The following is a 12,436-nucleotide window of genomic DNA, read 5'->3' as shown; positions in this document are numbered from 1 at the left end:
GTTCTTGTTCATATATTACCCGTCCTGAATTCCACCTTGCTGCGAGAGTTGCTGTTTTCTCGTGTGTTTTACAAGCATGTGTCTGGAGTACGCGAGGTGCGTAATTGCATGCTTGCATGTGATACCGTAAGAAAGATTATGGCAAAGGTAGACGAATAAATGTATATGAAACATGATGTTTATGTAAGGTATATAATTACACTTACAAAACTTCCGTCAACTTTTTCTTCGTAATATACGATTACTTCCATTTATTCTACTTCATTTTCCACCGTCTTGATCGGTATGATTTTCCAGCTTATGTTGAGTCAGTAAAATCTACTTATTTTTTTGGTCGTCAAAGAGTTTGGAGGAGAAGTCATTGACTAATGCAGTCGAGGTACAGGCAAGGCTCATCTGACATTGTTGTTAATTATGACTAATGCTTGTAGCCTGCCGCCTGACTTGTTGGTTCGAGCGCTGTTGACGGGAGGCATGGCACCGTCTGTTGACAGGCGGCATGGCACCGTCTGTTGACGGGCGGCATGGCACCGTCTGTTGACGGGCGGCATGGCACCGTCTGTTGACAAGCGGTATGACTCCGTCTGTTGACGGGCGGCATTGCACCTGTCTCTTATACACATCTAGATGTGTATAAGAGACAGCACTACTCCTACTTTACGACACACGCTACTCCTACTTTACGACACACGCTACTCCTACTTTACGACACACGCTACTCCTACTTTACGACACACGCTACTCCTACTTTACGACACACGCTACTCCTACTTTACGACACACGCTACTCCTACTTTACGACACACGCTACTCCTACTTTACGGCACACGCTACTCCTACTTTACGACACACGCTACTCCTACTTTACCATTCAAGCTACTTCTACTTTACGACACACGCTACTCTTACTTTACGACACACGCTACTCCTACTTTATGGGAAGATATATTAATTTGAAGGTTCAGGCACGCTTATTGCAAGGTTTTAACTCAGTTGATTGACTCAGGCGTTGAAATTTATTTTGAGAACATGGGATTTTTGCCTGAGAACTGTTTTCCGTTCGTTAAATTTTCCGTTCAGGACTAGATGATGAAATTGCAAAATTATCTACTAACAACTTATTATTCTCTTGGAAACATGAAGAAATAACAGAGTGGTGTTACTGTTCACAGTCGGATGCTTGAAGCCTCTGCAAATTAAATTTTCCTAAACAAGTTCACTTCTTCCTATTTGGCACGTAATAATGCTTATTGTACCAATCATAATATAAAATTAGCAGCGTGATATAGGAATGAGTATGAAGCTGTGGCCAGTAAGGTGCAGTGTAGGAGTGATGTAGGAATGAGTATGAAACTGTTGCCAGTAAGGTGCAGTGTAGGAGTGATGTAGGAATGAGTATGAAGCTGTTGCCAGTATGGTGAAGTAAAGGAACGAGTATAAAGCTGTTGCCAATACGATGAAGTACAGGAATGAGTATGAAGCTGTTACCAGGAAATGGCAGTGTAGGAGTGATGTAGGAATGAGTATGAAGCTGTTGCCAGTAAGGTGCAGTGTAGGAGTGATGTAGGAATGATTATGAAGCTGTTGCCAGTATGGTGAAGTGAAGGAATGAGTATGAAGCTGTTACCAGTAAGGTGCAGTGTAGGAGTGATGTAGGAATGATTATGAAGCTGTTGCCAGTAAGGTGCAGTGTAGGAGTGATGTAGGAATGAGTATGAAGCTGTTGCCAGTATGGTGAAGTAAAGGAATGAGTATGAAGCTGTTACCAGTAAGTTCCAGTGTAGGAGTGATGTAGGAATGAGTATGAAGCTGTTGCCAGTACGGTGAAGTCAAGGCCTGATGTCGGAGTACGGTCGTTGGTTTGTTGTTCTAAACTCATTTTTCCCTCGACTTGAGCTCGAGGCTCGTGCGCAATTGCTGTGCGCGGTGTGCGTCGCTGTATTGCGCCTCGTCGCCTTCTTAAATACCACACGCAAGCGCTCATGGTTGGTCAATGCGCGGCCGAAAATCGACCAATGCGCGGCCGAAAATCGACCAATGCGCGGCCGACAATCGGCCAATGCACGGTTGAGAATCGGCCGATGCGTGGTCGAGAATCGGCGCTTGCGCGGCTAAGCTTGGGCACACGCTACTCTCATGATCATCTTTTACGCCACGTTACCAAAATCTTTCAGAATCGCAGACAGATTTTATTTATTTTATATTTCTTTACCACATTCCCGATTATTCCTGCCTGTCATATGCCTGCGTTTCCCTCATATCTGTTCTCACTACTGGAAATTGAAACTTCATCAGGACCACCCAGCAGTCGGTTATACACCAAGAATATAAAAGCAAAGACGTTTTAATGTAAAAGAATATAAAAGCAAACACGTCAATAACGTTATCGAAACCAAGTAATTTTTCGCATATTCTATTACATTTGAATCTCCTCCTTTTTAATAAGGTATCACTAAAGTTTGTTGATGTGTTTGTTTTTAACAGTGAAGTATGTCCATTCTACGGCCACGCGCATAACGTGCGACGCCCACGGAGCTGCGACCGCGCAGCTATATATATAAGTGCGGCGTGTGCGACGTGTTTAATACATGTTTATTGACCCAAGCTCTCACCCGCGATCTCGCCACTCCGCCGCTTACAATTGATCGCGATAGGGAAACAGAATCTTGTTCTGGCGTAGGTGCATCCGTTGAGCGCCTTCTCGCGTACACACTCTGTGAGATGGGCTCGTGCCGATCATCAATCTCTTGCATCGAAAGTTAAAGCTCAGACTTCTTATTCTATCGCAAAGTTCATGTATTTATTTACTTCGAAATGGTTGTAAATATTTGGTATCAATAAGGTGGAAGAATCTCACTCAAGATTCTCAACAGTGAATAAGTATAATAAGCGGTTGAAATTTTTAATGAAATTCCACATTTAAAACTTTTTTTGGTAAAATAGTTGTCAGTTCATTATATGTTTGCTACCGGATGAGCGTTTTTAACGAATTATACAAATAATTTTATTCTAACTACAACCTCTTTTTACATTTGTTCTACTTGCGAGTTTGCGCAGAGAAGCAATTGAGCTGTTCTGACTCCATTAGTTTATTCATCTTATTGTGGATACTTATAGCTTGCGCATATTCACTGATATGCCCTTTTGCCCTGCCAAACTGGGTCAGAATGAACAAAAATGCATCGCTATTTGGACAATGTCTGAATAATTTCAATGAGTGTGGTTATTTGCAGCGACTCAGTTGAGGACGAGCTCTCATTAGATTATACAAGCCTGGAAGCATGCAGCAAAGTCTAACTGGATAGATAAATTGTCATACAGGCAATGCAGAAATAAAAGATTTGTATGTTGACTGCAATTAATGGTATTAATGCGGAGCACTGCAAGATATATGAAGTTACTTAACTTCTTCTTGATGCCAGAAATTTGTATATCATTGTACCTTGTTTGTCTTACAATCAAGAGACTCTAAAGCCGCCCTTAAATGGTTAGTGTTAATATTTCATTATTAGATGTATTCTCATTCTCTTAATATTATATTCTCATATGACTAAACCTCGTTAATTCTTATAATATTAGAAGCCCTTAGCGTAAAAAAGTATAATTTTCTTATAGGTGTAGCAGTTGCCAGCCCAGCTACCCGCGCTCATCATTGATCCCTGCGCATAGAATCGCTACGTCGGAATGCGCGGTCGTATTCTACGCGCCGATCCCGCTACGTCGCTGTAGGAATGCGTACGTGGCGTCATGCACTATTTACCAAAGTTAAAGCTCAACGTAATTGGGTTGCCAGCTGATACTCGTGGTAATAAAATGTATTTATTATCATCGCGGGAATGGCGCTGCTCACTTGAATCTCACGTCTCTTGACTCCATGGCTTTGCCGTTTTAAAAAAATCCACTTATTTATTTAATTAAATATATGTTCGTAAACTTAGAATGATATAGGATAATTCATATTAAAATTAGTTTATAATAGAATATATATCTGTGATCGCTCGCTCTTCAGAGCCGACACATAACGAAATTATCTTTCATAAAATTTGTCGCCTGCTGCCCCCGCATTTTTTTTTCAGTGGCGATGATCAACGATGCCGAGGATTAAGCTAATTGCACTTTTGTTGATGCATTCAATGAGCTGCAAATTACAGGCGATTTATTGGTGGCCGACGAATGGCCAGTGCCGTGCGGCTAGAATTTGCGATTATGTCGCCCCCAGTGAAAGCGCAACGTTGATAAGCTAGCGCCCCAGCCGTCGAGTTCTCGGTATTCAATACTTATTTACTCTACAATTTTAATGTAGTATATATCAGTATATAATAATTTTGTGCTCCTGCATTGTTCTTAAATACTTATAAGTATTTGCAAAACTTCTTATCAGCTACGTGAAAAATAAATGAAAATATTTATTTGTTTCTAGGATGAGATATGTCCCCAATTAAATAATAGATGCTAATGATGCTATTATTTGTTAAACATAATATAGGATCGTGTAATTTTTACGCATTAATAATGGTATTAAAATTTTTTCAAATCTTATTTGGTGCGTAAGCTGATCGTTACCTATACATAAATATTGAATCCGGCAATTTCCGATATACTTCTCTTAATCTATATCATCAAGTTTAAAATATATGTACACAATTTCTTCACAATGCGGAATGCATTCAGTTTATGACTTCAATAAATAAATGATACTTTTTTATGTTGAGAAAATGTTCAGTTTAGCGTTGCTCTTTATGAAACTCAATATCATTCTCGTCTCCATACCATTAATTAAACTATCGCGCTCCTGAACGCTCATATGAGCTTGTGTGCTGCAAGAACTGACATTTAATCTCATTTTAATTACAACCGAATTATCGTCGGCCAAGTCACGAATTATATACCAGCCACCCACGAAGCGCTCGTTATTTTCAATAGTGAACCGTCGGCCCGATAGCATCAACAGCCCCCAGCTCGAGCTGCATTTCATGTGTCGCGCGTGCTGCCCAGGGTGAAAATAAAGCTACGTCAATAGCTGGCATGTGAGACTCGAGAAGTGTAGCAAAAAATAAAATTTTTGACCAGGAAAAATATATTTAGAATGAAAAATTTTAAAGTGCTACAATTACATTACCCTCATGAAAATTCCAGAAGCGTTCACGAAGCATGCATCAAAAATAAACATTTGAGTACGCAATACTTTTCAAGTCCCCAAAAAGGGGGTACAGAGTGCTCTCCAAAGTCCCAAAATGTTTCTACAGAGTACGCTTCAATTAAGCCCCAAAAAGTGTGTGCAAATTACGGTTTAAGTCAAAAAACAGTTTATAAAAATTTCGTTTCTAATCCCAAAAAGTAGCTACACATTGTGGTTCAAGTCGCAAACAGTGAGTACAGATTAAATAAAGTACGAGTCTCCTTACGTATGTACGGATTATAGTTCAAGTTCAAAGAGAATGTGCACTATGTACACGTTCCATCAGGTTGGTCTCTACGAAATATGATCTTATATTTCCGTAATCTTTTAGTGGAGCAGATCTGGTGTAACAATGCAAAGATTTCACGAAGTATTTGGTGACTTTTACGAAATATGATCTTAAATTTTCGTAATCTTTTAGTGGAGCAGATCTGGTGTAACAATGCAAAGATTTCACGAAAGTATTTTGATGACTTTTCTAACGGCTGTTCATTTCTTGTCAGGCTTCTTGTGGGCGCTCCGAAGGACCACAACCTGCAGCCCGGCACGCACCGCTCGGGCGCCCTCTGGAAGTGTCCCTTCACGTCCAACTCCTCCGACTGCGTCCAGGTCCACACCGACGGTTTCAAAGGTGGGTCATGAGACCGCATCCTGGATACCAACGACGCTTCATTTAGTGGATAACTATAAAGATTTGGAACATAGCAAACTGTCCTTATTGCGACCAAACTGCACCTACACGGTGCGTGCTGTGCCGACCAAGTTGTGACTGTTAAAATGATTGCTTAAAACTTGTTAGCCAGTCGTTAAATTCATTATAATGTTGGTCATAAAAAGTTTACCCTTCACCAACATCGCTGCTTCAACTCTGTTCTCAACTCTGGTTAGCACAACAGCTGTAGCTCCCAATCGAGAGAATAACGTTATTGACTTGCTCTTATTTAATTCTAGCCATCTAGATGAGAATTTTACTTTGCACCCGTTTAATAATATCTGCTGGTTTAATGGCATAACAATGTATATCTTTACCAGTCGTCGCTACAGCTAGCGACTCAAATTTTCGTGACCAATTATGCAGAATTATGGCAAATATTTTCTACAACTCGAGGCAGTCATTCGCTCATGCACTCAATTGTGATTTTTCGGCAGTCAATCTTTCACGTCTCACTCTTACGACCTTCGTCAATCAAGCAACCAAGTTTATGCTTTCTCACAAGGCGTCGCGGTTGCCGCTCTCTCGCGGCCTGCGTTGCGTCGGATGTGAACGGTAGCGCGCTATTGGGTCGCAGCTTTGGCTGCAATTAAGTTAATGGGCTGGTAGATTCATGAGTATGCATTTTTAACTTCCGTTCGTGTGAGTTGCTTATGCTCTAGTGACTCATTGGGCTGATAATCATATAAGTGAATGGTTTAATTTGGTTGTAGTACAACTAGTTAAGTGGGTTGGTGGTTTGATGAGTGTGTGTTTTTCGGTATATGTTCATGATTGGGCACATTCTTCTACAACAATACTTTGTAGGCCGATAGTTCTGTTGGCGTTAGATGGAAAATATCTTCTAACTACCTTACCACTTAAATTTTGTGTCAATTGTCATTGCCTATTATTCGTTAATATTGTTGTTGTGAAATGTGAATAACTATTCGTTAATATAATCTTAAAAGTCTCATGTGGATGCCATTGCCAGACCGCCGCAGAAAATCCACAGGTTAGCTTAGTTCAAGAGCTCATTAAAGGTTATCGTGTCTCTGAGATCGCCTGCTTTGATAACTCTTGAAGTGACGCCAGACGCACGACTCATTGCGTGGCTGCGGTTGCCCGCTTTGCTCACGGGTTTACCTCCTAAGCAGAACAGAACAACGCGCGGGAAGACTTGGTGAATAACTTGGATGTAACTCATTCGCCGAGTAACTACCAGTTACTCGGTGTGTATAGTGACCAGTATAGTGACTCGGTGACCAGTATAGTGACCCATCGCTGGCCAAGAGTACACAATTCTTTTAAATTATCCGATTTTTTATATTTCTCTTCCTTATTTTCAATATAATTGATTTGGAGTTCTGTTTTGCAGGTGTCGACCATGTTTTGAAATGTTGAAGTAATGCATATTGATAAAACAAGGCTGCATGGTTTCGATGCTTCCCTATATATTTGTCCCACTGAATGAACTTTTTGCAGCCTAGATAAAAAACGCTGTAAAGAATCAGGTTTAGTTAGTATATTCAATTATAGATTACGTATAATTACAATTCATTACATTTCAACTTTCATACTGATCATCTGATATTCTCTGATGAAAAGTTAATGAAAGATACTGAGTTACGTAATTTCTGAGCTAGTTCGTCATCGCAATTGAAATGTGTGGCAAATTTTAGTCGTCTCCGCGCAGAAGATTTTATATTCGTAAAACACATTTTTTAGTTGAAAGACTACAAATCACCAGTATAAATCAAATTTTGTCATATAATAACTTGATGTATAATTCTGATTTTCGTCTTGCGTTGCTCAGACGCCAACGAGAACCTGCTGCCGCCCAACGTCGACGAGATCAAAGACGACCAATGGCTGGGCGTGACGGTGAAGAGCCAAGGTGTTGGTGGTGACGTGCTGGTTAGTGGCTCTTGGTGACGTGTTATATTCTTATAATCAAGCCAACTGTCATATTATAAGGCCTTCTCTTTTTTACTTTATTCCCTTTGCGAATTTATTTTATTAATAACTTTTCACGCAATTAGTGTGTCGGAATTTTAAATGATCGATGGAAACTTCAGTTGAGAGCTTCGCCCTCGTACACCTCATCAAAGTGCATGGCCGCTGAAAGGTCCTCTTCATGAACACCTCTTTGCCACTTTCAGGCATTCGAATGAAGCCTCATAGCGCGGCTGCTCAGCAAGCGTAATCGTCCTAGATCTCAGCAGAAATTTGACGCCACTTCACATTCCAGCTCACTCTATATTAATGTATTCCTCGAAACTCTTTATTTAAAATTCAATTTACTACGACGCAGGTGTGCGCGCATCGCTACATGCACCGCGGGCCAGGCTTCCAGTGGGGCTTCGGTCTCTGTTATTTGCTCAACCAAAACCTGGACATGACGGAGACCATGGAACCCTGCAGGGGTAAAGCCGTTGCCAAGTGAGTGCTTGTCGTATTGCTTTTCATAAACCATTTTAGGTGCGAAGTCAATCCTTAGCACGATATTTTTTATCAGCCATGTTTCCGACATGAAGCGGAAACAGCCGTGTTTCCGCTTCATTTTATCCCAAAGAAAGTCTGCTGATTCCTGGGTATATTAAATAATGTAAATTATTTATTAATCACAAGGGCCGTGATGAAATTCGTGTCAGTCGATTTATTTCTTGCATAAACTACTCAGATAGTTTGCATTTCGAATCTAATTATATTCATAACTAAATTTGCATCTTATTCATTCACAGGGGCCACGAACAATACGGGTTCTGCCAGGCTGGGATGAGTGGTCTGCTCCTGAAGGATGAAGTGGTTTTGGGGCTTCCTGGCCCCTACACCTGGCGGGGGACCGTCCACTCCCACAACATCTCTAAGGACTTCTTTTCTAGGGACAAGACGCAATACTTTGGGCCTGTTACAGAGAACGATTCTCCTGTGGACAAATACAGCTATCTGGGTGAGCTGAACTTACTATATCTATTGGTTCTTGTTATCTGTGCAACTATCAGGGAGGGTTAATTTTCGTTGATTCCGTAAACATTGTAGTCTCATGTTTCAGCCCCAACGACTACATACTTAAAATTTGTTTTCCTATGAGTTAATATTTACGTAAAATTTCGTATAGTTTTGCTGCTCCGAGTTTCTGGTAGAAAATAAATCTCCGTTCATTGTACTTTCGCCTCTAGACAACAATGCTGGCCTACTTTTAAAGTTGTCTCAAAATTTACTCTTAATTATATTCTTAGTGCCCCAGGCTACTTATAACTCAGTGTTCCATTACCACTAGTGCTCATGGTCTAATTCGTGAATTTTATTGGCAGCTACGGTATTATAACCGTTGCGTTTACTTCTGGTACTTCTAGAATCTAGGCTACTCGGTGACGACGGGCTATATAGAGACGGGTGAGTGTCATAACAAGGACTGTTTACGAGAAGCATTTACCTGAGCAGGAGCTGTACTTTCAAACATATATAGTTACGAGCAAAGATTCAACCATGGTTACGAGTTCATATCTCTGGCAGCCAATCACTGACATATTTTCAAGCTTAACTCATTAATAAGAAGACGATATACCGGCCGATACGTTTATTTAGGCCGATTCATGTTTTTTGTCAACTTTTGAAAGTACAGCCATAGCCCTCGAACTGTTTTAAAAACCCCAATTTTTAGTTCTCGACCCCCGACTTTGCCTTGCTTAAAATTGTTTACAATGAAGCCTGCTTTGCTGAATTAAAAATTAAGATGATCACACTCAAACTTTTTTGAGATGATTGACGAAAATAAACATTAAATTTCCCTGGCAGGCGAGACGATTTGGTCGTTAGCGCTCCCTTCTACAACACCCGGCACGCGTCAGGCGCGGTCTACGTCTACACGAACGGTCGCACCGGCATAGACCGCGATACTCCCTACGCCAGAATCGAAGGTAATGCTCATATATTATGTTTAATTCCAATATATTATATATATGTTATATTAATAATAATATATATTCTAATATAATATAGTATATTAATATAATGCCATTTTATTAACGGTCGCACCAATATTGCCTGTGACGCTCCTGCGCCAGAATCGAAGATAAATCCCATCAATAACTGCACCTGAAAATGAGCATCCTTTTATTGCAGTTATAATATACTTTAAAATCGGTGGAGTGCCTAACCGGAATATCCTTAGTATTCTTAGTATGTGTTTCGGATGCGGCAGTCCCAGGTGCCGCCTCTCTATTCAGCCGCCCTCAGCCCCGATAGGCAAATCGTCCGCGCCTCCGAGGTCTCATGGACCAGTATGTAATTATGCCGAGGTCTCATGGACCAGTATGTAATTATGCCGAGGTCTCATGGACCAGTATGTAATTATGCCGAGGTCTCATGGACCAGTATGTAATTACCACACGTCTGCCCATCAGTTAGGCCAGCTGATGCGCGATGACAGGTGTTGCTGGCTTCTTGCCGCCGGTAGTGGTGCTGAGGCGGACGATCATGAATTGTCCCCTAGAACACATCCATTCGTCTCCTGAAGGTGTCCAGGATCAACTCACTCTTTCTCTCTCTCTCTTGAATCTTTAGCAAGGCGTTAAACCGTCTGAGCTCCGCCACGGAATGAAATCCTTCCCACATAGGTTGATATATGGCCGCAGATCTGTTACGTTTTTTAGAATTGTGTTCGGGCCTTCCTGTTGATAAAAACAATTAATTTGCTCACTTACACTCACAGGTCCCGCCGGCGAGAGCAGATTTGGCTTCTCGATGACTTCGCTGGGCGACCTCAACCGCGACGGTTACCTTGACGTGGCCATCGGCGCGCCCTACGAGGACAGGGGCGCCATCTACATCTACCTGGGGTCTGCTGACGGTCTGGTGCTCGAGCCCTCTCAGGTACTGGGGTCTGCTGACGGTCTGGTGCTGCAGCCCTCTCAGGTACTGGGGTCTGCTGACGGTCTGGTGCTCGAGCCCTCTCAGGTACTGGGGTCTGCTGACGGTCTGGTGCTCGAGCCCTCTCAGGTACTGGGGTCTGCTGACGGTCTGGTGCTCGAGCCCTCTCAGGTACTGGGGTCTGCTGACGGTCTGGTGCTCGAGCCCTCTCAGGTACTGGGGTCTGCTGACGGTCTGGTGCTCGAGCCCTCTCAGGTACTGGGGTCTGCTGACGGTCTGGTGCTCGAGCCCTCTCAGGTACTGGGGTCTGCTGACGGTCTGGTGCTCGAGCCCTCTCAGGTACTGGGGTNGCAGAGTGTGCTGCTCAGGTGAGCAGAGTGTGCTGCTCAGGTGAGCAGAGTGTGCTGCTCAGGTGAGCACAGTGTGCTGTCATGTTGCCAAAGAGGAAGGCCTAAAGTGTGTTCATAGGGTGACAAAAAGTGCTCATCAGCTTATTAAAAATTTATATTATCTTCAGATATTTCGAAGAGTTTTAATATTACATTATTTCACATGCAGATCTCGCCCAGTGGTGGCCATCACGACGGTGGTGTTGCCCGAGGGCGGCATCAACGACATCGACGCCAGCAAGACCGGCTGTCCGGACCACTGGGACGCCAAGGAAGCTTGGTGTGTTGGAAATGATGTTTCCAATTTCGTTGGTGGTTCTTCATCATATTTTTTGTTTTTATACATTTATTGACAATCTGTTCTTTGATATTTCCAATTTCGTTGTTTTCGCTACTCCAGATTTGTGCATTTTAAATATTTATCGATAATCTGCTCTTTCGAAACGCACTTTTCGACGACGAAGTGGTAGAAAAGCTACATTTTCTGTTTTTGGTTGCATTTATTTAAGCTTTGTATTCAATTACGTGAAATATTTGATAAATTCAATTAGGGATAGCTTTATAGGCCACCCAATTCATTTTTTTCAGAGCCAGGCATTCGCTTCGTATTATATGTAGTATTCTCTCAACACATTGAAAGGCATCGTTGATCATTTCCCTACACGTCTGAGGCTTGCTATTTGGCAACCGGTGATAGTAATATCTAAGAATTTACCTTCCTTTTTAGCAGCTCTAATAAACCTTAACCACGTTTTTTGTGCCGAAGCTCCTCGTTCAAGGCTTGATTGTTCAAAATATTCGTCAAAGACGAATATAAAAAGTCTTGAACTATCTTCCGCCCCTCGCTGTTCTCACCCCTCGCTGTTCTCACCCCTCGCTGTTCTCATACCAAATTAAAAACTTTCTCCCGTCCTCCAGCTTCTCGTTCGAGGCTTGCTTCAAGATGGACAACGACGCAGGCACTCGCACAGGACTGCTGCTGTCCTACAGCATCGAGGAGCTGGTGTATCGCGACCAACCTCTGCCGCGTGTTTACTTCGAGAAGGAAGGAACCACGCAGACCTCCGTCGTCAAGAAGAAGATCCAACTGCGCCCTGAGGACATGGGGCGGCACCAGTGTACTAGGGAGGTGGCCTACCTCAAGGTGGGTGTACTAGGTGGCCTACCTCAGGGTGGGTGCACTAGGTGGCCTACCTCAAGGTGGGTGTACTAGGTGGCCTACCTCAAGGTGGGTGTACTAGGGAGGTGGCCTACCTCAAGGTGGGTGTACTAGGTGGCCTACCTCAAGGTGGGTGTACTAGG

General features: G+C 42.5%; 1 protein-coding gene and 1 long non-coding RNA gene across 2 annotated transcripts in view; both read left to right on the top strand.

Annotated features, from left to right (window-relative positions):
- LOC108677388 (integrin alpha-PS1) overlaps nucleotides 1-11,084 on the top strand; it is a gene marked incomplete at its 3' end in the record, with an annotated part of 33,858 nt that extends 22,774 nt beyond the window's left edge. The window contains exons 2-8 of the mRNA XM_018165596.2: nucleotides 5,683-5,810; nucleotides 7,687-7,787; nucleotides 8,185-8,312; nucleotides 8,615-8,823; nucleotides 9,237-9,273; nucleotides 9,672-9,793; nucleotides 10,588-11,084. Of these exons, the coding sequence (XP_018021085.2) occupies nucleotides 5,683-5,810; nucleotides 7,687-7,787; nucleotides 8,185-8,312; nucleotides 8,615-8,823; nucleotides 9,237-9,273; nucleotides 9,672-9,793; nucleotides 10,588-11,084 (1,222 nt within the window). The remainder of the gene's footprint in view (nucleotides 1-5,682; nucleotides 5,811-7,686; nucleotides 7,788-8,184; nucleotides 8,313-8,614; nucleotides 8,824-9,236; nucleotides 9,274-9,671; nucleotides 9,794-10,587) is intronic.
- An 18-nt stretch (nucleotides 11,085-11,102) lies between these two features.
- LOC125178925 lies at nucleotides 11,103-12,272 on the top strand. Its single transcript, XR_007157081.1, has 3 exons — nucleotides 11,103-11,113; nucleotides 11,304-11,414; nucleotides 12,053-12,272. It is a non-coding gene; the product is annotated as an uncharacterized LOC125178925 (long non-coding RNA).
- The last annotated feature ends 164 nt before the right edge of the window (nucleotides 12,273-12,436 follow it).

The sequence above is a fragment of the Hyalella azteca genome, unplaced genomic scaffold, assembly GCF_000764305.2.
Source record: "Hyalella azteca isolate HAZT.00-mixed unplaced genomic scaffold, Hazt_2.0.2 contig13715, whole genome shotgun sequence".
Taxonomy (NCBI): domain Eukaryota; kingdom Metazoa; phylum Arthropoda; class Malacostraca; order Amphipoda; family Hyalellidae; genus Hyalella; species Hyalella azteca.
The sequence above is the reverse complement of the archived record's forward strand: the minus strand, read 5'-3'. Positions and strand labels throughout refer to the sequence as shown.